General features: G+C 58.9%; 9 protein-coding genes across 9 annotated transcripts; 2 read left to right on the forward strand and 7 right to left on the reverse strand.

Annotated features, from left to right (window-relative positions):
- Positions 1-423: 423 nt before the first annotated feature.
- Positions 424-1,687, forward strand: TRAVEDRAFT_143282 (phosphatase). The gene is made up of 7 exons (XM_008037238.1): positions 424-461; positions 523-632; positions 694-764; positions 814-915; positions 974-1,122; positions 1,172-1,363; positions 1,418-1,687. The coding sequence occupies exons 1-7, from the start codon at positions 430-432 to the stop codon at positions 1,470-1,472; spliced, it is 711 nt and encodes a 236-aa protein (XP_008035429.1). The 5' UTR covers positions 424-429; the 3' UTR covers positions 1,473-1,687.
- TRAVEDRAFT_116060 (Bin3-domain-containing protein) lies at positions 1,657-2,729 on the reverse strand (the record flags this gene model as incomplete). The annotated part of the gene is made up of 5 exons (XM_008037239.1): positions 1,657-1,785; positions 1,838-1,991; positions 2,049-2,442; positions 2,502-2,623; positions 2,686-2,729. The coding sequence occupies 5 exons, from the start codon at positions 2,727-2,729 to the stop codon at positions 1,657-1,659; spliced, it is 843 nt and encodes a 280-aa protein (XP_008035430.1).
- A 1,692-nt stretch (positions 2,730-4,421) lies between these two features.
- TRAVEDRAFT_143288 (oxidoreductase) lies at positions 4,422-6,740 on the reverse strand (the record flags this gene model as incomplete). The annotated part of the gene is made up of 4 exons (XM_008037240.1): positions 4,422-5,886; positions 5,946-6,132; positions 6,188-6,383; positions 6,440-6,740. 4 exons carry the CDS (start codon positions 6,735-6,737, stop codon positions 5,410-5,412), a joined length of 1,158 nt encoding a protein of 385 aa, XP_008035431.1. The 3' UTR covers positions 4,422-5,409.
- A 419-nt stretch (positions 6,741-7,159) lies between these two features.
- Positions 7,160-10,306, forward strand: TRAVEDRAFT_115248 (Six-hairpin glycosidase; the record flags this gene model as incomplete). The annotated part of the gene is made up of 6 exons (XM_008037241.1): positions 7,160-7,460; positions 7,510-7,584; positions 7,639-7,709; positions 8,829-8,950; positions 9,009-9,559; positions 9,618-10,306. The coding sequence occupies 6 exons, from the start codon at positions 7,160-7,162 to the stop codon at positions 10,304-10,306; spliced, it is 1,809 nt and encodes a 602-aa protein (XP_008035432.1).
- Positions 10,307-10,509: 203 nt separating this feature from the next.
- TRAVEDRAFT_18176 (assimilatory sulfite reductase) lies at positions 10,510-13,820 on the reverse strand (the record flags this gene model as incomplete). Its single annotated transcript, XM_008036530.1, has 3 exons — positions 10,510-10,983; positions 11,048-11,139; positions 11,192-13,820. 3 exons carry the CDS (start codon positions 13,818-13,820, stop codon positions 10,510-10,512), a joined length of 3,195 nt encoding a protein of 1,064 aa, XP_008034721.1.
- Positions 13,821-14,078: 258 nt separating this feature from the next.
- On the reverse strand, positions 14,079-15,246 carry TRAVEDRAFT_162714 (UDP-N-acetylglucosamine 1-carboxyvinyltransferase). The gene is made up of 8 exons (XM_008037242.1): positions 15,072-15,246; positions 14,938-15,009; positions 14,772-14,881; positions 14,658-14,719; positions 14,486-14,605; positions 14,349-14,428; positions 14,232-14,300; positions 14,079-14,181 (listed from the first exon to the last, which is right to left on the reverse strand). The coding sequence occupies exons 1-8, from the start codon at positions 15,168-15,170 to the stop codon at positions 14,137-14,139; spliced, it is 657 nt and encodes a 218-aa protein (XP_008035433.1). The 5' UTR covers positions 15,171-15,246; the 3' UTR covers positions 14,079-14,136.
- A 588-nt stretch (positions 15,247-15,834) lies between these two features.
- On the reverse strand, positions 15,835-16,803 carry TRAVEDRAFT_18178 (uncharacterized protein; the record flags this gene model as incomplete). Its single annotated transcript, XM_008036531.1, has 4 exons — positions 15,835-16,066; positions 16,121-16,215; positions 16,288-16,624; positions 16,685-16,803. The coding sequence occupies 4 exons, from the start codon at positions 16,801-16,803 to the stop codon at positions 15,835-15,837; spliced, it is 783 nt and encodes a 260-aa protein (XP_008034722.1).
- A 456-nt stretch (positions 16,804-17,259) lies between these two features.
- On the reverse strand, positions 17,260-18,580 carry TRAVEDRAFT_56779 (uncharacterized protein). The gene is made up of 4 exons (XM_008036975.1): positions 18,371-18,580; positions 17,979-18,315; positions 17,815-17,909; positions 17,260-17,758 (listed from the first exon to the last, which is right to left on the reverse strand). Exons 1-4 carry the CDS (start codon positions 18,490-18,492, stop codon positions 17,530-17,532), a joined length of 783 nt encoding a protein of 260 aa, XP_008035166.1. The 5' UTR covers positions 18,493-18,580; the 3' UTR covers positions 17,260-17,529.
- Positions 18,581-18,949: 369 nt separating this feature from the next.
- TRAVEDRAFT_27071 (ChaC-like protein) lies at positions 18,950-20,647 on the reverse strand. Its single transcript, XM_008036606.1, has 13 exons — positions 20,464-20,647; positions 20,377-20,401; positions 20,245-20,315; positions 20,133-20,192; positions 20,045-20,075; positions 19,937-19,990; positions 19,867-19,880; positions 19,744-19,815; positions 19,681-19,686; positions 19,586-19,619; positions 19,462-19,532; positions 19,320-19,397; positions 18,950-19,256 (listed from the first exon to the last, which is right to left on the reverse strand). Exons 1-13 carry the CDS (start codon positions 20,560-20,562, stop codon positions 19,188-19,190), a joined length of 684 nt encoding a protein of 227 aa, XP_008034797.1. The 5' UTR covers positions 20,563-20,647; the 3' UTR covers positions 18,950-19,187.
- Between the last annotated feature and the right edge of the window lie 371 nt (positions 20,648-21,018).

Below are 21,018 nucleotides of genomic sequence, written 5' to 3' on the forward strand. Positions count from 1 at the left end.
GACGAGCAGCAGAGGAGTATGATTATGTGGAGGCGATCGCAGAGTAGTGTGGCTGTTAAGGGCAAGTCTCGAGATGAGCGAGTCCGGGATGCGTACGTCCCGATTTGGAGGCGGTGTTTGGCAACACCCTCTGATCCAAACAACCTGAGCCTCTTCACTCCGCTCCACCACAATTCTATACACCACCATGCCTAGCGCATAAGTATCATGCACGCAGGGGAAATCCTGTAACATCAACTCTCGTGCATGCCGTGCCAGGACAGTCGGCAGCGGAAAGATGTGCGCTCGGAGGCCTAGGTGGTGGCGGACCGACATCCCGCCCCTCGAGTCACCCGGCGCGAAATGGCCGAACGGAATGTTATCCGGAATTTCGCCGGACGCTCAAGGTCATAGACACTTCCGCTGACCACCACATCCCACACCCCTGCAATGCCGACAGTTACGCTGCATTTCGATGCCATGTAAGCTCTTCGCCGATATGTTCACCGCAATACGCTGAAAAGAACTTGCGTGCGTTCACAGCCTCTTCGATATGGATGGCACCCTGGTCGATTCAACCGATGGTGTCGTTGGCGCCTGGGAGCTCTTCGCAGAGAAGTACCCCGGGTTGAATGTTACTGAGATCTTGAGTTGTGAGTTCCATTGCAAGTGATAAGTGATTCTGGATACTTACTCACAGTTATGCTTTTACAGCGGCCCATGGCGTACGGACCGTAGAGAACCTCAGATTGCACTGTGGCATCACTGATGCCGCCGAACTTGAGGTGAGCTCCTCGGCCGCGAGGACAGAGACACAACTGAGTGCTCGTCCAGCGTGAAGCGAACCGTTTCGAGGACGCCATCGTCGTTGAGTCGAAGAAGAACGGCCGCCAAGGCATCGTTGCACTCCCCGGAGTCAAAGATATTTTGAACTCGGTTAGCACTCCCACTGGCCGTCAAATCGACGGACGATTCTTAAATTACCTCCACGTAGATCGGGCCCCACCATCATTTGCCCAAGCCCAAATGGGCCATCTGCACCTCTGCCACCAAGAACTACGCGAGTGCAGCACTGAAAGCTGCCGGGCTCCCTGTGCCCGATGTTTTCGTAGTGTCAGAAGATGTACAGAAGGGGAAGCCTGAGTGCGTTCGCCAAGTCGCTTATTATCTTCGTCGTCTCATATTTTTCCAGACCTGATCCCTACCTGTTGGGTGCTGAGCGTGCCGGCGTCGACCCCGCGCGGTGCCTGGTTGTCGAGGATGCGCCTGCAGGTGTCCGCAGCGGACGGGCTGCTGGGTGCAAGACCCTGGGGTTGGTCACTTCGCACACCCGCGAACAAATCGATGAGGCGAAGCCGGATTACGTCGTCCCGAATCTCGCTAGGTACGTGCATGACGCGCCCTCCTGCGTCCTTAGGTACTCATTACCCAATTGTAGCGTCACGATGAAGGCTGTCGAGACCGGCGTAGAGGTGACGATCACGACCGACTGATTTGCTCGCGGCTAGCCATCCACACGACATAGACGAATGCCCACACTGACAACGTTCAGAGGGGTATACATCATAGAGGAACCATGCGGCGTTACGATATCTTAGTGTACAGGTCTACTGGTCGTCGAAATCCTGTAGAAGATCATCACAGCGACTGTTAGAGAGGAACCCAAATCGCATATCATCAAATGCATAGCTTACCACCTTCACCGGCCGATCCTAGATGTTCAGCTGGTCCAAACCCGATGTCCTGCAGCAGCCGCTCGAAGTCCTCTGGACGCAACTTTAGACTCTTCGCATTCTCTTTGAGTTTCTGTCGTGATGTAAGGATACGAGTGTCCGCAACGGCTGTCAAAGACACCTACAGGGTCCATGCGCCTCGCCTTGCCGTACGTGTCCCATTCCTGGGGCTCTAACACGAACACGCCTCCTGGCGAGAGCACTTGGTGAACGCGCCGGAAGAACTCGAGGAGCCCCTCGTCTCCACAGTTTAAGTGAATCCATTTAGATATCGAGAACCTAAATGTCCGCGTTAGATAAATGCCAGCATGCGAGGCAGATAACTTGGAGACTTACGCGATGACTACGTCGTAGCCCTCTGCATCATCCGGTATTCCGCTGTTGACCCAGTCCGCCGCTCTGAACGCCACGTTGTGTGGGAAGACGTCCGCCGCCTTCTCGTGTGGCGCCGCTGCGGGGATGGGCAGCGCCCCGAACATATGCTCGCAGGACGCGGGGAAGTAATCAGGAGCCCCTTGCGAGGCAATCGTGAAGCCCGCCTCGTCTTCCGACTGGGACAGTCGCCGCCGCTTCCTCCCACCGTGAGTAGTATCGTCCGATGATGGTGTTTCGAGTGAGTCTGCGCCGGGGCCCTGCTGGCTCCAGACGGACCGCCGGTGCTTCCATGCCGCTCGGACGAGTGTGTCGTCGATATCGACGCCCACCACCCGTTTCGCGTCTAGCGTCTGTGCTTGCATATGAGACAGGTTGAGCATCGTATGAGGTACGAGGTGGGTGTGAATAGCTTACCGATCTCGCAGGTCACCCAGCCTTCGTTGCAGCCGACGTCCAGAACTCGCTGTCCGCGAAAGAGGGCGGCCGGAAGCAACTCCAACCTAGGATCCTGTGTGGACGGTCGTTTATTGTAGTACCTGTCAATGCATGCTGTGTCAATTCACGACAACCCTACACCAGCCTAGTGGGACGAACTTACCCATGGTAGTTTCCGTACACCGGTGTGGCCAATTTGTTGGCCATGATCGACTAGAGGCGCACCTCTCTTAAAGAAGTGCTCACCTGGTGGTGGTATGCGGGCACCTTCTAACTTACTCCAGACACGGCTTGAACATATTTAGCTGCAGAGCCTCGACTGCTCGGGCGTCTACATGACTTGCTTGTCGCCGATCATGTACTACTTACCGTCTATTCCTTGCTATCACCATCCACCTTCGCGGCGACCTTCACGAAAACATACTACGCTTGTTTCCGCTTGTAGTGCAAGTCGCCGTCGCGCATGGACACGCAACGCGTCGCCGTAGTGCCGCCGGCACCGGGTGACAACTCCGAGCACACGAGGATCGACTTGGACGTGAATGAACAGTACGTTTCCCTCTTGATCGTTTACACGCGCGCAGCCGTTCACGTACGCGTCGAAGAGCGAAGCTTCAAATAGCAACAGAGGTTCTCTCACACGAGGCAGAGTCCTTGCGACTCCGAAGCCTTCTCAACTCGCACGCGCCCATCAACCGCTTCCCCCCGGAGATCCTTTCACTCATCTTCGTCCACTACGCCATCATCTTCCAGCGAAAACAGTTCGCCGGATTCTCGCTCAGCGCCTACCACGAACCCGAGAAGTCCGCGCACAAGCAGATCTACACATGGCTCAGAGTGGCGCGGGTGTGTCGGCACTGGCGCGAGGTCGCGCTGCAGTGCGCCTCCCTCTGGAACTTCCTCGTGATCGACGAGCGTGTGCCGGGAGACATTCTGCGGACGTTTCTCGCGCGCGCGCAGGAGATGCCTCTCACTATCATCGCGCATGCGGTACACCAGGACTGGCACTGTGGCATGTGCGTGAGCGCCGAAGACGCTACCGCCAATCTCGACGCGGGAGTCACAGTGCTAGACAAAACCGTGGAGCGGGCCACGAAGCTCAACCTCTACCTGTGGAACGTCGAATATGACACGTTCTGGGACTGCCTAATGGGGCGCGCAAGCAAGCTCACGTCCCTGCACATCGAGGCGGCGGGACACGACAGATACGATGACTACCGGCGCGCGCGCGATCCAACCGTGGTCGTCCCAAATGCCCTCTTCAAGCAGCACCCGCCGCCCCTGCACTACCTCTCCTTTACCGGGGTCGGGTTGGAGTGGTCCAACGTGCTATTCTACGCGTCCGTACGCAGGCTCGACATAGTCGCCTGTGTTATGAACAACGACGTAGGCACAGCGGCAGACTTAGGGGATCTGCTCGGTGCCCTCCGTGGTATGCCCAATCTCGAAGCGTTCTCGATCGACTCTATTTCCCTTCCAGACTCGGAAATCGCGCAATACGATCTAGTCGACCTCCCGTGTCTCCAACGGTTGCGCGTACCAATCGCGCAGAAGAACACCTTGAACCTAGTGCTGCATCTTCGCTTACCGCACGACGCAATCATCTATTTCACGAGGAAGCCAGGCGAAAAGTACAGCGCCGAACTCCTGACCCAGTATACCGAAGGGGCGCCACACCTCCTGGGCAGTTTACAGGCCTACGCATTAGCGTCCTACGATGATTTCCAAGCCGAATATTGTCAGCTCTGGGCCAAGGCTCCGCAGACACCCACACCTTCGGCCACTTCCGTGAACTCTGCCGAGGACACCGACGAGGACCCCGCTTGGGAGGCAATTGCAGCAACGCAGCCCCGGTTCCGCTTCGACTGCTCTCTCTCGAGCGGCTTGATCCAGGCCCTCCTCGCCGGCCTCGACACGCAGCATCTCCGCATGCTCTCCGCCGCCCCCAAGTACGACCGTGGATGGGTGGACGCCTTCGCGCCCGCAACGCACGTCCGCACGCTGCGCATCCAGGGCACCAGCGCACAAGGCCTCGGCGCGGTCCTCGCGCGCTGGAGCCGCCCCGCGCACATGAACCAGGGCGTCGACGAGGACGGGCACCCGATCCACCCGCCCGACTACGTCGGCTTCGGCGAGCTGCTCGACGACGGCGCCGGCCCTGCGCAGGACGGGTACGCGCCCGGCCCTCTGCCGTTTCCCCGCCTGCGCACGCTGCGCATCGCCGCAGTCGACTTTCCGCTGGACAAGGCGTCGCGCGACCGCGGGGCGCCGCAGCTGTATGGCGGGAGCCGCATGCACTTCTGGCGCGAGGAGGACGTACCGTATGGGCTGGACGTCGCGGGGCTCGTGAAGGGCGTGCGCGTGCGCACGGAGCGCGGCGCGGCAAGGGTCGCGCGGGTCGAGTTCGAGGGGTGCCAGTGCTGGGAGCGGCTAAGGCTGGCGCCGCTCGTGGGCGCGGCGGACGAGGTGTGGTGGGACGGGAAGCGGCTGGCGTGGAACGACCTCGGTGAGCAGGGGCCGGTTACGATGATCAAGGAGCCCTGGAGGGTGGCCGCGGAGCGCGGTCCCAGCCCGTGGGGCGGCGAGTCCTGGGACTAAGTCGCGTGGAAGCGCTCTAATTGTCAAACCTCAGTCAGTTCTCCGCTCTCACCTTCCTTCCACCTTCCTCTAGTGCACGGATCTATCTGTCAGAAAGCAACTTCGTTGGGATAAAGTCGTACTTGATCTACACACCTCTACGGCTCACTCGTACTATCTGCATCTCACGTCCGACGTGGGGTTTGCATCTTTGCTCGATATCATACTAATCATCACTGTTACATACTGTATGGATACACCTATAGTTGCTTCTCCTAGTGCCCTTTTCCTTCACACACACCTACACAACTCACGCACGCGCAGGCACCGGCAGCGTACGCTCCTCCTTCGCGCTCTTGTACGCGAGCTCGATGAGCTCGATCACCGCCGCCGACTGCTCCCACTTGACCGCCTGCTCCGCGCCGTCGCGGATCACCGCCGCGACGTTCTCGTACAGCCCGACGTACGCGCCGCGCTCCGTCGACGGCCACACCGAGCGCACGACCTCCCCGTTCGGGCCCAGGTTCTCGACGGTGCCCCAGATGTCCTCGGGCTCGACGCCGTAGTCGGCCGTCGCGCCGATCGCAGCGGGGCTGGGGATCACCTTCAGCTGGTCCTCCTGCACGTCGACGCCGCCCTTGAGGAACGTCCCGCGCGTGCCGCGCACGACGTAGCGCACTTGCGGCGTGCGCACGGAGAGGATGTGGCCGCGGAGGATGACCTTGAGCGACTGCGGCTGCACGCCGGACGCGGCCTTCTGGCCCGGGTAGTGCAGGAAGATCGTGAACTGTGCGATGCAGAAGGTCAGCGATGTGAGCTATAGGGGATGGAGGAGGGGGGACTGACGCAGTCGTCGACCTCCTTGCTGCCGAGGCCGCGGATGTTCTCGACGAACGCGGTGATCTTCTGGGGGCGGCCGAAGAGCACGAGCGCCTGGTCCATGGTGTGTGCTGCGAGGTCGTAGGTCAGGCCGCTTGCCGGGAGGGCCTGGTCCTTCCAGGAACCCTTGAGCTCAGCGCGGTAGCGGTCAAACCTTGATATACTGACGTCAGCGAGGTTCAATCAAATTCAAGAGTAAAAAGACGCACCTCGACTCAAACTCGAAGAGGGTACCGAGCGACTTGGGGTCATCCGCGGGGAGATCGAGGAGCTTGCGGAGGGTGAGGAAGTCGGAGTCCCAGCGGCGGTTCTGGAAGGGGTAAAGGACGAGGTTCTTGGACTTTGCGAGTGCGCCTAGCTCCTCCGCCTGGTGGAAGTACGCGGTGACAGGCTTGTCGACCAGAACTGTACGCCAGAGCTTCGTCAGTGAATGTGTGCAATAATAGATGCAGTGAACATACCATGCTTTCCGGCTTGCAGAGCCTTCTTCGCGAGCTCGTAGTGAGTCTCGCTAGGGGTACTGATGACTACTAGCTCAACCTCAGGGTCGGCCAGGACAGCATCGATGTCGCGGTGGATGATGACACCCTTGGCTGCCTCTTCACCGAACCGCGCCTGCAGCTTTCCGCCGGGCCCCTGGGGGTTACGCTCCATGACTGCATGGAGCTTGAAGAGAGCCGGGCGGGCGAGGACGAAGGGTACATGGAAGGTGAGGCCTCCGAGGCCAACGCCGAGAACACAAGTCTTGATGGGTGCCATGGGGGTAATATGGGGAGACGGGGAAGAGAGAGAATTGAGTTATGGGGAAGAGCTGGGGCGGGTTGATATACTGTCGATTGTGACGGCGGTCGGACCGAACAAACGTGACCCTGTGGTCATCTTCAGCGGGGGCCTGCAGCGTTTATAAGCCTACCCAGCTCTCTGGCAACGCCGATGCGGGGATTGGGAAGTTGCGCAAGGCCGCCGGCGAGCATTTGTACGATCTAGCCGAGTCAACGAATTCGCGGACAAACATCCACGCGTTATCGCATAAACTCGCCCCCTCCGCTTTAGGCAGGTCACCTGCCATACCTGGATCGAGCCGCGATGAAATCCGGGGAGGCGTGCCCGCCAATATTCTCCAGCGCCGTGCCCTCCGCACCTTCTCCTCCTTCCAGGCTTCGTTCATCTCCTGCTCGACGATGCTCCTCGCCGGCGCCCTCGCGCTCTCTTGGCTTGTTTCTCAGTCTGTCTTGGCGCAGCTTTCTCTACCCGAGCCTCCGTACACGCCACCTGACGCGTCTCTGGGTACAGAGGCTTCCAACGGCTCTACATCTAATACCCAATGGTCTAATCTGCTCAGCAACCTACTGTACTTCTACGACGAACAAAGGAGCGGGAAATTACCCTCCAACGAACGCGTCTCATGGCGCAACGACAGCGCGCTCGACGACGGTTCTGACGTGAACCTCGATTTGTCGGGCGGATACTATGACGCTGGAGGTACGCTGAGACGAGCTTAAAATCCTCTGTACGTGTCTGACTTTCGCAGACTATGTCAAGTATACCTTCCCTCTGTCATTCAGCCTGATGTCCATCTGCTGGGGAGCTCTGGACGCTGGCCAAGGTCCGTTACATGTCTCGCATCGTGACTGAACTCCAATTCATATGCGGCGCACAGGCTACGAACTCGCCAACCAAACTGCCTACCTCGACGACATGCTCCGCTGGGGGCTTGACTGGATGATCAAGGTAAGCCTGAGCGCGTTTTTTTCCTAGGGTTCTGTGAGTAAAGCCCGACTAAGTTGCATTGTGACACCGCGGGCATATCCACATATTTTCTGATGAATCATTTCGATAACACGCTGATGACTGAAACAATGTCACCACGTTGTTTCGCCATGCGCCATGCTCCGAACATACAAAGAATATTGTGTACTGTGTGAAACATTGTGAATACATGCTCGGGACATTGGGAACACCACATGTCTTCAGCATGTGTTCACGATGGTCCGGCTACATACACACAAAGCTCATTAAAACAGTTCTCGCGATGATTTCAGTATGTTGTGGAAAAGAGCATGGTTACTTGCTCGCGGTGTGAGGAAGGCGTGTTAATAACAGTGTTATTAGCATGGGCCTCGGGAAGGGGCGATTTTGGCATGTGTAAAAGTGTGATTAATCGGAGGATTGGCAGGCTCTGGGAGAACCCCTTCTCGACGTCGAGTGCGTCGCAGGTTCGGGCCCGCGCGGCAGGCAACGTTGTAGAGTACAGAGCGGGGTGTGCATATGCCAGCGCACGCCGCTCTGGCTCTCGAGGATCCGGAACGGCGACGGGCGCCTTGCCCTTCATATTAGAAACACCGTTAAGGCTTTATTCACGTGTTATGAACACTTTGTCACAAAATGTTAATAACATGTTAATAAACGAGCTATCTAGCAGCACGAGATGAGAGTGGGTGCGAATGAGCCAGGACAGCAGGGAGACACGAAGATACGCTTACCGAGCAGCGCGAGATGAGAGTGAGTGCAAAGGAGCGAAACCCTCTACTTACACTCGGCCGCTCGAAAGGAGTTCCCTGCTGCCATTAGTGATTTATCCGCGCCCAGGAGTGCGCGGAGTGGCGGATGCTCCTGAGGAGCGCGCCGCTATAGTACGACGCCCGATCTGAGCGGGCGCTGGCTTGCGCCTTACAGGGCGCGCGACACGTGCTGTGCCGGTATTCGACTCGTGTAATTGTCTTAAACCCGATAAAAAGTCCTCCGATGGCCCAATGTTAGTAACATTTGTGAGAAAGGGTCCCGGGACTTTCTCACAGAACCCTAGTCTTTTCGACCGTCCTGCAGTCAATGACGTCAAACGCAATTTAGGCGCATCCTTCGGCTAACACGCTCTACGTGCAAGTCGGCGATGGCAACTTGGATAATGCATACTGGGGAGGCGATAGGGACATACCTGGACCCCGCCCGTCCTATCAGATCAACGATACCAGGTTCGCTCGCTCAGTCAGCCCTTGGCATTCGTGTTTGGTTCCTGACCTGCTCTTCTAGCCCCGGGACGGACGCCGCCGCCCAGGCGTCGGCAGCTTTTGCGGCGTGTTCCGCGTTGTATTCGAACCGCACGCTATCCACATCGACATCTACCACGGCCCTCGGGAATAGCAGCTATGCATCGACGTTACAAAGCCATGCCCGTGCACTCTACGACTTCGCGACAAATGCCACGGGGGGTATGCAGACATACCAGACTGCCGTTCCTCAATCAGGCGACGCCTACGCGTCCTCCGCGTATTCAGACGAACTTGCTATCGCGGCGTTATTCCTTGCGCTCACAGAGACATCGAACGCCACGGCCTACTATGCAGACGCGGTGAAGTGGTATTACTCGGACAACCTAGGTTCTCAACTCAAGGCGGGCGACGAAACTGTCTTCAACTGGGACGCGAAGACACCCGGAATAGCGGTTCTGGGCGCCCAAGTGGCGTCTTCCTATCCCGACGTAGTCTCGGGAAGTAATGCTACATTGTCTGTGTGGCAGAGCGCGGTCGAAGGCTACTTCGGAGCCATCGTGAACGACACCGGCAGATCGCACCTCACCGACGGTCAGTCTTCACCTGTCAACCACTCTCCACCTCCTGACCCACATCTTCTACCCCGCAGGCGGCCTACTCCTTTTCCCCGGCGACTCCGACGAGGCCTCGCTCAACCCGGCACTCAACGTCGCGATGCTCATGATGCGCTACGCGCTCGCGAACCTCACCACCAGCCCCACCGTGAACGACAGATACACCGCCTTTGCACAAGGCCAGCTCAACTACGCGCTCGGCAAGAACCCCATGTCCGTCCCCTACGTCGTCGGCACGCACCCCAACTCGCCCGCGAACCCGCACTCCGCGATCTCCACCGGGTACGCCCCAGCGGGCGCGAACGCCTCCCTCTCCGCCCCAGACGACCTCGACACCACCCCGGCGCAGGAGGCGTACGTGCTCTACGGCGGGCTCGTCGGCGGACCGGACGCACAGGACCGATTCTGGGACCTGCGCAGCGACTGGGTGCAGAACGAGGTCGCGCTCGACTACAGCGCGCCGCTGCTCACGCTCGCGGCGCAGGCGCTCGTGCGCGGGGTGGGCGACCCGTATTACACGCAGGTGGAGGCGGGGGCGTATGCGGCGGTGCGGCCGGGGGGGACGCCGTGCGATGCGGCGATCAGGACGGGGTGCAGCACGAAGGGCGGGCTGAGCAAGGGGGGCAAGATCGCGATTGCGGTCGTGGTCACTGTCGTGGGCCTGATCATCGTCGGGCTCGGGGCGTACTGGATCTGGCGGGCGAGGGGGAACGGAAGATACTGAAGCTTGGACTTTTAACTCGAAGGGAGCCTGCGAAGAGAGACGCTGAAATGATAGTTGCTTGTAGTTCATCTTGTTGTGCGGTCGATACATTATCCTACTACTATACTCCCAGATCTACGTATATCATAGCTAACTACTAGTGATCTGTCGACAATGTGATGCGCGTTCGTGACGATTAAACCAAAATGACACGCCCGAAGCATCTAGTACACCTCCAGCACATACCGCTCCTCCTCCTTCAGCCCCTCCAAGAACGCCCCCGCCTCCTCCCGCCCCACCCCCGCATGCCCCACCAACGAGTCCACGAGCGCCTCATACACGTCCGGCACCGGCCACGTCGGCCCACACAGGTAGAACACGGCCTGCTCGTCCCAGAGCATGCGCGCGAGGTCGGGCCCGTGCTCGCGCATGCGGTGCTGGATGTACACCTTGCGCGGGCCGTCGCGCGAGAACGCGAGCCCGGCGCGCGCGATGGTCCCGTCCGCGATGAACGCCTCGATCTCCTCGCCGTAGAGGTACTCCTGCGAGGCGTGGCGCGCGCCGAAGTAGTAGTACGTCGGCCCGACGGGGATGCCCTGCGCGGCGAGGTGCGCGCGGTGCTGCAGGAAGGCGCGGAAGGGCGCGGCGCCGGTGCCGAGCCCGGCCATGATGATGGGTTGGGTGTTGCTCGGGGGCAGCTGTGGCAGTAAGGCAGGGTGAGAAGAGTTGCATAGGAATAGGAAGGTGGCGCAGGAAACTGACCTTCATGACACTGGGCTTGATGGAGACCGTGACCTTCTGGCCTACCTTGAGACCGGAGAGGTAGCGCGTGCACTGGCCGTAGCGGGGAGAGCCTGACGAAAATATGAATACGTGCGCATGTGTAGGATGAAGAAGGCGGCTTACCACTGGGAGTGACCCAATCGACACTCACGACGAGCAGGTCAACGCGGTCGCCGACAACGGATTGCGAGCTCGCAATACTGTAATGGCGGGGCTTGACGTCTCCGATGAGCTCGCAGAGCACCTCAATGCCCGGACGCGCGCTACCATAACGGAGCAAGATATCCGCAAACGTGACGGTGTCCTTCTCAGACAGCTTCTTGAACGTCGCGACGCCCTCGGGGCTGCCGATGAAGCGCAGCGCATACTGGTCTGCCATGTCCGTTGCATACTCCGCCAGCTCCGTATAAAACGTCTTCGTCGGCTTCCCAAACAGATCCACCTGCTGCTGCAGCGCCTGGAACACCGTGCGCGTATGCACGCGCGCGCCATCCGTCCCCGGCACAGGCAGCGTCACCAGCCTATCCGGGTCGACCCCATACCACGCGCAGAACGCCGCGACCTCCCCTGCGTCGTTCCACCCGTGCACCCCAAGCGCCTCCCCGATCTCGTACCGCAGGCCCGTCCCGCGCGTGTCGAACTCGAGGTGGAAGACGTTGCGGTCGTACTCGAGCGGCGTCAGCCGCCGGTTCACCGTCGTCGTGATCAGGAACGTGCGCTCGGGCAGCTCCGGGCGCAGCGCGGGGTTCTGCTCCGAGGGGGAGGCGGAGGCGAGCCCGGGAGGGGTAAAGGCGGAGGGGAAGAGGATGTGCTTCGCGGCGTCGTGCCACGAGCCGAGACGCGCGCCGTTTACGACGGTGTCGCCCGCGGCGGTCTCGACGGCGATCGCGTTGAACTCGAAGCGCTTGAGGGGGGTGGAGGCGGGCTGGTCTGTGGGGGGCGCGGAGAGGTCGATCTCGACGAGGCTGGTCCATGAGCGGTGGACGAGCGCGGTGAGGTCTACGCCTTGGATGCTGTCGCCCAGGTCTGCGCGTGCGACCTTTGCGACGAGGTCCTCGGTTGCGGCCTGACCGAGGTATAGTCGGAGGAACGCGAGGAGCACGACGACGTTCTCCAGTACCTTGAGGACGTGAGCGTTTCCTTTGGCAAGCTCGGAAACGACGTTTCGTGCATCCAAGGTGCACAGATGGAGATTGCGCTCGCGGATGAGCTCGGTGACCTCAGCAGGCAGACTTGCGGCCAGCTCGGCGGCCTTTGCGTCTGTCACCACCAGTACCGGCTTGCCAGGAGCGGCATGGCTGAGCACGTCGTGGGACTTCAGCAACACCGGGTCAAGGATGGCGACGAAATCCGCTACACCATCACTGCGAAGTGAGATGGGCAGGACCGCAGAGAGCGGTACAAATGGCGCGTCGTTCTGCTTAGACGACAGAACGATGCGGTCCGCGGTGACGCCTCCGGGCTTCGACAGCACGTCGTAGTCCGTGAGCAGGCGCGATGAGAGCGCCTTGTGCGGGAGGAAGACAGTTTCCACCATACGCGGAAGCGCGGACAGCGCGCCCTCGGGCGTGCTAAAGAAGAGTAGCTTCTTGAGGTCCGGTGCCGCCAGAGAGGGTATAGGAACCGGCGAAGGCAGCAAGTCGGTGACGAACGTGAGGAAGGACGTCGGGTTGGTCAGGAACTCCTGCGTGCGCGCGGGCACGACGCGGTGCGCCTTCACAACGGGGCCGCGCTCGAGCGGGTTCAGAAGCGCCGCGAACACATCGAGGTAGAGCGCACCCTGCGTCGTCTCGGTCGGCACCTCGTCGAAGACGTGCACCTTCTTCACGGACGCGGGGAGCACGGCGCGGAGCGCCTGCTCGTCCCATGGACGCAGGACGCGCACGATCACGACGCCGAGGCCAGAGACACGGCTTGCGAGTGCCTTCGCGGTGAGCGCGAGCGGGCCGTTGAGCAGCACGACGACCGTCTGCGCATCCTGGTCTCCAGCGTACTCGAACGCGCTGATCCCCGCCTTCTTCAGGCCCTCCTCCAGCGACAGCCCGGGTTCCGGGAGGACGATGGGGGGCGTCGCGACGTGCCCGGTCTCGCGCGCGGAGCCGTGGTGGTCGAAGAGGTGGATGACATGGGTGTCCGTCAGCTGGTACGAGAGCGCGGCGAGGTCGACCGCCTCCTGCGGCGTCGCGGAGAGCAGCACGGTGAAGCCCTCGGGGAGGAGCGCGAGCGCGGGGGTGAACGGGGCGAGCGTGGGAGAGAGCGCGAACTGCTCGCCCACGGGCCTCACGGTGGGCACCTGGATAACGAGGCGGCTCGTCGGGGTCGCGGGGGGCAGGTAGGTGAGGGACTGGACCATCGCGGCCAGCCCAGAGGGGGTGGTGTAAGCGGTCAGGACGGCACCTTTCGCAGCATCCTTGCTGGTGCCCTGAGAGAGTCGGCCGACCAGGCTGAGGCCCGCGCCAGCCCTGGTCTGGAGAGAGACGACGGGGGCGGTCTCGCTGCCGGCATCCGCCCAAGATTTGGTGAGCGATCCAAAGCCAGCCTGCTCGGCTAGGTCGTAGACGAAGACGGAAGAGGAGGAAGCTGTGCGCGAAGCAATGTACTCGACGAGAGTGGACGCAGTGATAGCCCCAGACTCTGCAATGCTCTGCAGATCATTGGCCGGCGAGGCCTTCAGTTTTGGGGTGGGCGGAGCCGAGAGCGTGGTCGTCGCGGAGAAGGGCGTAGAAGTCCCGGACTGGGCGTTCGTGGCCATCGCTCGCTAACCTGGCCGGCGAGGGGGATGGGGGCGACGGTGAGGAGAGTGGGAGAGTGCGCGGTCGTCCGCCTCCGTGCAGTTTTATTGCTCACTCGGGACGGCCGGGAGAGCGATCGTCCACGAAATTGTCGCTGACCTCGTCGCTGCAAATGGCGCACACTGTGCAAACGATGGCGTTATGCTGAACACGTGACCGCGCTTTACTCGCGTCGCGCGTCGCGTAGGCGCCCATCCTCGAATGCTTCCGCGACGAGTGTGTAGCGAAGATGTTTCCTTCCGAGTTACAGTACAAAATACAGCAGTATCAGATTATTCAAATCTTCTCAGATCCCTTGACAGTGTTGTACAGACGATCACCCTGTATGCGCTGTTAGGACAGAGGACACTGTGCAGCACTGCAAGGCTTACCGTGTCACCCAGTCCAGGAGAAATCAAACCGTTAGGCGTCAGGTGCTGGTCAACAGCCGCGACCCAGATCTGAACTTGATGAGAACACGCGCAAAACGTTGAATGCACGGGGCTCACCTCGACACCCGGGAACTCCTTCTGGACCCTGTTCAAGCCATCCTGGGATGAGAGGACGCACAGCAGCTTGATCTTATTCACTGTGGGCCAAACATGTCAAGTCTCGCTCTCACACTTAGTTTGCGAGCTGGACTGACCAGAGATACCCCACTCGATCAACATGTGCATGGCTGCGCACGCCGTGCCACCGGTAGCAATGAGAGGGTCGAGCAAGAACACCTGGTCCACAGTCGGGTTCGGGGGAAGCTTCGAGTAGTCTGCCAATCACTGTCAGCTTCATCCGCACATTGATATCATCTTTCGACGTACACTCGACCGGCTGCAAAGACACCTTCTCCCTGTAGATCCCGAGATGGTACACGCTCGCGGCCCTTCAGCACACAGGTTAGCGTCTACAATAGCATCCGGGGCGCTCATACGTACGGGAAGAGATTGAGCAAAGCATCGGTCATCCCCATACCAGCGCGCAGGATGGGCGTGAGTCCAATGTTAGGCTTGATCACGGAACCCGTGAACGGGCCAACCGGGGTGTCCTAAGAGCACGATGAGACACTCGTCCCAGATCCGACAACGCACGCAGCACACTCACCCCTTTGAAGGTTGCCTCCTCTAGATCCCGGCTCGCCTCGATACCGAGGATCAGACTGATGTCATGAATGCCCTACGATGCGCCTTTGTGTAAACACCCTGAACAGCACACTATATGCGTCGCAGGACACGCACCTCGCGGAACTCCCTCGAGTTCGTAGTCGTCTGCCGCAGTTTCGAGAGCCGCGCGTTCACAATCGGGTGCGCGAGGACGTGAACCTTGTCGGATGGCATGCTGACTTGCTGGAGCGGAGGGGTGGTGGACTAGAGAAGAAAGAGAAGGGTCGACGTGGTCTGCGGACAAGGTGCGTTTGCAGCGCGGCTGGAGCTCGGCCACGGGCGCGGAATGCAGAGGCTCAGGTGGCTCGGGGACGCTGAGGCGAGCCTGGCATGATACGGTAGGCCGGGTACCGCGCCGATCGTTCGTGCAGCATGACTTATCGCGGGGGGCGCGATATGCAGATAGCGCTCGGTGGCCCCTCGAGCTGTGGGTCCATGAGGGTCTTTATTGGCTGATAGTCCGCGCGGTGCAGATACAGCCGTAGAAAGCCAGATAGGACGAAAGGTGCTTCAAGTCGGTCATGGTAGTTGACTGGTGCTGCCGGCACGGCGTGTACGGAGGCGCTACAGTATCGGGAGATGCCGAGCTAAACGGTTCGGGAAAAACCTGTGCTCTGCTCCTAATTTCTGACTCTCGTTATGACCGACTAAACATGCTGGATACGCTCGCAACATATCTTTGGGGGTTAAGAACATCTGGCATTCACGCCGTCAAGTTTCTCAGCAATTACTTAACAAAGACAGCAAACACCCCTCTCATTCCACTTCAAATTGAACTCGTACAATTTACTCGTCTCTCCAGTTCCTCCACCCAGCCTCCCGGGTGCTCCCCTACTCTTCAGGCTTGTGCTGACTGAATGGCGGCGACAAAACTCTCTAGGTCAGTCGGGAGGTTGTCGTACGGGTTTGCGCCGTTTGCTTGCGAGTCCGTCGTCACGTAAAACGCCTTCACATGGTCTTGCGTGACGAGTGTCGAGATCAGCGACGTCGGGGGCGTGGACGGTCCATCCGTAAGCACCACGGCCTGCTTTGTGGCCGGATTTGAGGAGCCCAGCGACAACATGCTGGCTCTGCAAGGACAGGTGAGTCTACTTGTTAGGCAAACGAGGTGTTGAGATACTGACTTGAAGTCGCTGTAGAAGTTCTCCGCCGTGAGCAGCAGGTCCGCGATGCCGTAATACTTGGTCGAACTCGGTGCGGCACCAGGGTTCAGGGATACCTACAGCACAAGCACGAGCCAGTCAGCCCGGGCACGCTCATGATACCACATCGTAGGGCAGAATCTACTCACGAATCCCTTGCCGCTCTTGAACAGCGACCGCGCACGCGACGCGAACGTCGTGTACGTCGACAAGTCAACGCTATCTCCGGACACCTCGTCGAAGAAGATGCCGTCCGGTTTGTACGCCGCCTTCCAGCCCGCGTAGGTGTTGACGTCCGTCGTCACGCCCGCCTTCCTCTTGGCAGCGCCGTAGGATGTCGGGACGTACCCGAGCACGACGACGTTCGAGGCGCGCAGCTTTGGGATACACTGCTGGTACTCGGCTGGGGCTTGGCTTCCGCTCTTTCCTGGTCCGCTATTAGGGTTGATGATGAGCCAGAAGGGGACGGTGGGGTGCGCCTTGATGCTGCGAGAAATAGGTGAGGCTCCAGTTGGTTGAAGTTGATAGGATATCTCAGGAACTCACGTATTGATGAGTGGTACCCAGGGAGTGCAGCCGGGCCCTGATAGAGGGTCGATGTACAATGGGACGAGAACGCCGGAGGCGAGGGTGGCGGCAGCCGCGATTGCACGAGGAATGTACATGACAGTGACGATTGCAACGGCTATACAGTCACTGGTGAGTTCGAGTGCTTCTCAAAAATTCCAAGATGTACCCACGTTCGCTTAGAAGTCAGTGAGTAGGTGGAGAACACGCAGCGAATGCTTCAACCCGACTTATATGCGGCGCCTGTGACTCCCGCGGGCTTCCCGTTTTAGCAGGGCAGCAGAGAAAGGCAGGTCAACAACTATCGGGGAAGGGTGCTTGCTTTAGACGACTACACAACGCCCACAGATGCCGACGCGGGCGGGATGCTAACTTATTCCCGCTTTCAGAGTATCCGCCAAGCGGAACTGAGAGGCGGATCCACGATCGTTCATTTAGGAGAAGCCATGCGGATCTGGCGAATTCGATCGCGGTCTGAACTAACTATAGCGCAGAGCGTATGTGCCCACATGTTGGCCAACTTGAAAGCAACAACCGCTGAAACGGTTTGTTCTGCGTACAGCTATTTACACCGCTCACGGTGGGTAGTGCTACACTTTACGCGTGGTGAGTCCATACACAGTGCGCCTACCGCCAAGGCGTCGATGCTCAAGCAGCTAGTATCAACGCAGTCGGATCCGGACTGCAATTCAATATCGGACTAAGTGACCTCACATATCCGCATTCATTTCCCACTACAGGCTCCCCACGAGCCCGCTGGACGCCACCTATAGCTCCACCTCAAGTTCCATACGGCCCAATCCTAGCACACCTTGGCATCGGGTTCACTGAGCAGCTTGTACGGCATCGATGTAGCTTGCCAGATCGGTCGGAAGGTTGTCGTACGGGTTCGCCCCATCCGTCTGCGAGTCCGTCGTCACGTAAAACGCCCTCAGTTTGTCCGTCGTGATCAGCTGCGAGATGAGCGAGGTAGGAGGGGTCGAGGGTCCGTTGGTGAGTACCACTGCTTGCTTCGACGGGGGTGTGGATGCTCCGAGCTTAATGTCGCTCGTACTGACGAGACAGTATCAGCGTTATCCCATGGATACAGGGAGGTACGCATGGCTTACCTGAACTCATCGAAGAAGTTCTCGGCCGTGAGCAACAGGTCCGCGAGACCATAGTATGCGGTGTCCTGGGGTGCGTCGCCGGGGTTCAGCGCTATCTGAGGACGCAGAAACAATGAGGCACGTCAGCGTCCAATTTCTCTTTCTTTTAAAGCTATCGCACTCACAAAACCGCTTCCGCCGTTAAACAGCGGCGCCGCGTGCTCTGTGAAGCCCTGGTATGTCGCAAAATCGCCGCTCGCGCCAGACACCTGGTCGAAGAAGATCCCGTCCGGCCGGAACGCGGCGCCCCACCCAGCGTACGTGTCGATGTCTTCCGTTACGCCCGACTTCTTGTTCGCCACGCCCTCGAACGTCGGCACGTACCCCAGCACGACTACGTTCGAGGCGCGGAGGATGGGGATGCACTGCTGATATTCGACTGGGGCCTGGCTCCCGTGCGCCCCAGGTCCGCTGGCGGGGTTGATGATGATCCAGAATGGGAGGGAGGGGTGTGCCGCGATGCTGGAAGCCCCTCCGTCAGAAGACGTGCGAATGAGCGGTGGGATGATGATCCTACCTGCTGAGCACTGGGGCCCACCCGGAACAGTCGGGCCCACCGACAGGGTCGATGTAGAGGGGGATGAGCACGCCCGACGCAAGGGTGGCTGCGGTGGTCGCTATGGCGCGCGGGATGTACATCGTGGATGTCCTGTGAAAACCCTTGGGACGGTGAGTAGGGCGAGATGTGAGCTCCGTAGAGGAAGCTTGCAGTAAATGTTTGCGGTTGCGCGGTGCTGAGACTGCAGTTCGTCTGAGGCGTGGCTGCTTATATACGTGTATCTGTCTCACATCTCGATGGGTCTGGCTGGCCTCGGCAGTCCGTTGGCATGCCTGGTTCGGCACGTCATAGATCGCAGCACACATCCGCCGACCGAAGGTAAGCGTTATTCTTGAGTGAAGGTCCAGCATCGGGTCGTAGTTCATCATCCCAAGAGGAAGAGCTCGTTGGCGTTCGCTGAGAGGCCACCGCAGGTTGTTTTCGTAGTATCATCCCGGTCGAAGCACCGGTGTCCGCATGGTATCATCGTCGGCCGATCTGTCAAAGTGAGACTTCGGACGTTTGCTACCGGGAGGTACAATGACATCATGAATGTGAGTGAATACACGACGGTCATACGCCCAAGTTCGCTGTCGATCTAAGGCCATTTCAGTGCATTCGAAACACGATGGATTTACGCGCGTAAAGACGGCCCTGAAGCCATCACCTTCGCGGCGTATAGTTGTTGCTGACAGCGTGTGTTCGAGCAATGACGAGCTCGGGCAAACCTGCTTCGAAGCCGAATCGTGCAGGTTCTTGGTCCGGGCGTTATTCTGGCACCGGGTCGCGCACGACGTCACAAATCGTTGACACTATTTCCCGCCGGATTGTGCTTTGCACTCTCATCTAGTTCACGGCATCTCGTCTGCACAAGGAGTATGATATTTTCAGCATACTCCACCGCAAATCTGTACAGGGCGCCACAAACCTCCAACTCAAAAAGATGGGAATCGTGTGATTCGGGCGCAAGGCGTCGCACGGCTTCCGCAAGGTTGTAAAGGTAGTCCTATGTGGCGACGGAGGCTGTCAGTATGTCGAGAACACTCTTTGGACATGTGTGTTGGTGTCACCTTGTTGAGGCCAGAGGGGCCGACAGAGCGCCATATGTGCTCTGCAAGTTTGTCCATTGGTTCGGAGCCAACTGATAGAAAGTTGAGCAATGCCGTCAGGAGTATCTACTGACGATAGACCCACTGAACGACGGATTATCTGGTCGCCCGACGTAGCACTGTAATCTCGTAGGTTAAGTCAATGCCGATTGGAACTTGGACGCAGTATCTGCGACATACGAATGCCTAACACAAGAGTCAGCCTACTAGGATTTTGTCAAGTGATAATCGCAATCGGCCGACCTTGGGAAGGATGATTTGTTCATGTCCATCTACAAGACCATAGATATCTATCTCTTCGAGGGTGTATCCATCCTGCGCCCACCTTGAACGTCTGGTGTAAATATGACTGGACAATGTGCAGACCTTTTCTCGGTAGTCTACCGGGACGGGTCAGCAATTCCTTCGAAGGACCTTGGGATGCAAAATGGAATACCTAGGTACTCTCGCACTTCGGCCTCGTGCGCTGGGTCTATTGTGTATGCAACACCTAAACACAAGAAGATCAACACCACATACACGCGGATCCGAATTGAGCACATACCCCAGACGACATGGTCATCTGGAAATGGATCCTGAATACATGGCAAGTCAAGTTTGTCCTGCGGAAGACCCTGCAATAGCATACGCACTGCTTGCGAGACGTGGTCCCAATCTTCCTTGTGGATGAGCGTCACGACGCGTCCAGGTTTCTACAGCGCAGGATTAGCTTAGAACTATGGGTCCGAGCGGGAGCAGGATGACCTCTGGAGTTCCTCTATGATCATGCGACTTCTGCGCAAAGCGGCGCACGTAGCCTTGCAGGTAACCTGGCGCTGTGCACAATTAATATAGTCAACGTTTGACCCATGCGTGGCTTGCCAACACAGTACTCACTTTCTGCAATGACATGGGGAGGTGGCTAAGTCATACACCCTCACTGTCAGCGTCCCAAAAGCACAGCGAAGAACGAGAGAGAATAACCTTGAATATCAGCGAGCCATAGCCAAAGACGACATACGGCCTCTCTCCGCTTGCCGCCCCGTCGCTCTGCGCTGCTGCTGGGACCGTGCTCGATGTCATGGCGGTTGCACCGTCAAACCTCCAGTGATGCTGAAGCTCTAGTGAGCGAGTGAGTCGAGCTGGAAATCGATCTGCCGTCGATCTACGTGAGAGCGTAACGCAAGAACCGTGTCGGACTCTGCAAACCGAAGCCTCTGCGCGCGATCGTTCCGCTCGCGCTCGTACTTACTCATCGGCCACAAATAGCATGTGAATGCCTATAACGGGCTCAAGAACGTCAATCTGGTGCGAGATCGAGCACATCTCCCGCAATGTGACGACATCGTGCACGCAGGTACTAAGCCGGGATCAACGCGAAATCGCTCTATGAACCTTCGGAGCGCCCGCGGCGGAGCTCAGGGTATACACGATCCCTCAGTCAAACGCGAACTCGTGCAAATAAACTGCCAGTGTTGCTACAAATGCTATTAAGACAAGTACTGTACTAAATGATCGTGACAACATGCATGAGAAGTC

This window comes from Trametes versicolor (assembly GCF_000271585.1).
Source record: "Trametes versicolor FP-101664 SS1 unplaced genomic scaffold TRAVEscaffold_3, whole genome shotgun sequence".
NCBI classification, from domain to species: domain Eukaryota; kingdom Fungi; phylum Basidiomycota; class Agaricomycetes; order Polyporales; family Polyporaceae; genus Trametes; species Trametes versicolor.

What these genes read in the sequence shown, in the direction of transcription:
- TRAVEDRAFT_143282 (XM_008037238.1), top strand. Translation starts at nt 430, where the DNA reads ATGCCGACAGTTACGCTGCATTTCGATGCCAT. An exon ending in ACGCTGCATTTCGATGCCAT is followed by an intron (nt 462 to 522) that starts GTAAGCTCTTCG and finishes GTGCGTTCACAG; the next exon opens with CCTCTTCGATATGGATGGCA. An exon ending in TGTTACTGAGATCTTGAGTT is followed by an intron (nt 633 to 693) that starts GTGAGTTCCATT and finishes ATGCTTTTACAG; the next exon opens with CGGCCCATGGCGTACGGACC.
- TRAVEDRAFT_162714 (XM_008037242.1), bottom strand. Translation starts at nt 15,170, where the DNA reads ATGCCATCCGACAAGGTTCACGTCCTCGCGCACCCGATTGTGAACGCG. An exon ending in GCTTTGCTCAATCTCTTCCC is followed by an intron (nt 14,720 to 14,771) that starts GTACGTATGAGC and finishes TGTGTGCTGAAG; the next exon opens with GGCCGCGAGCGTGTACCATC. An exon ending in AGGAGTTCCCGGGTGTCGAG is followed by an intron (nt 14,301 to 14,348) that starts GTGAGCCCCGTG and finishes CATCAAGTTCAG; the next exon opens with ATCTGGGTCGCGGCTGTTGA.
- TRAVEDRAFT_56779 (XM_008036975.1), bottom strand. Translation starts at nt 18,492, where the DNA reads ATGTACATCCCGCGCGCCATAGCGACCACCGCAGCCACCCTTGCGTCG. An exon ending in TTAACGGCGGAAGCGGTTTT is followed by an intron (nt 17,910 to 17,978) that starts GTGAGTGCGATA and finishes CTGCGTCCTCAG; the next exon opens with ATAGCGCTGAACCCCGGCGA. An exon ending in AACTTCTTCGATGAGTTCAG is followed by an intron (nt 17,759 to 17,814) that starts GTAAGCCATGCG and finishes CTGTCTCGTCAG; the next exon opens with TACGAGCGACATTAAGCTCG.
- TRAVEDRAFT_27071 (XM_008036606.1), bottom strand. Translation starts at nt 20,562, where the DNA reads ATGACATCGAGCACGGTCCCAGCAGCAGCGCAGAGCGACGGGGCGGCA. An exon ending in ATGGCTCGCTGATATTCAAG is followed by an intron (nt 20,402 to 20,463) that starts GTTATTCTCTCT and finishes TGTATGACTTAG; the next exon opens with CCACCTCCCCATGTCATTGC. An exon ending in ACCAGATAATCCGTCGTTCA is followed by an intron (nt 19,533 to 19,585) that starts GTGGGTCTATCG and finishes ACTTTCTATCAG; the next exon opens with TTGGCTCCGAACCAATGGAC.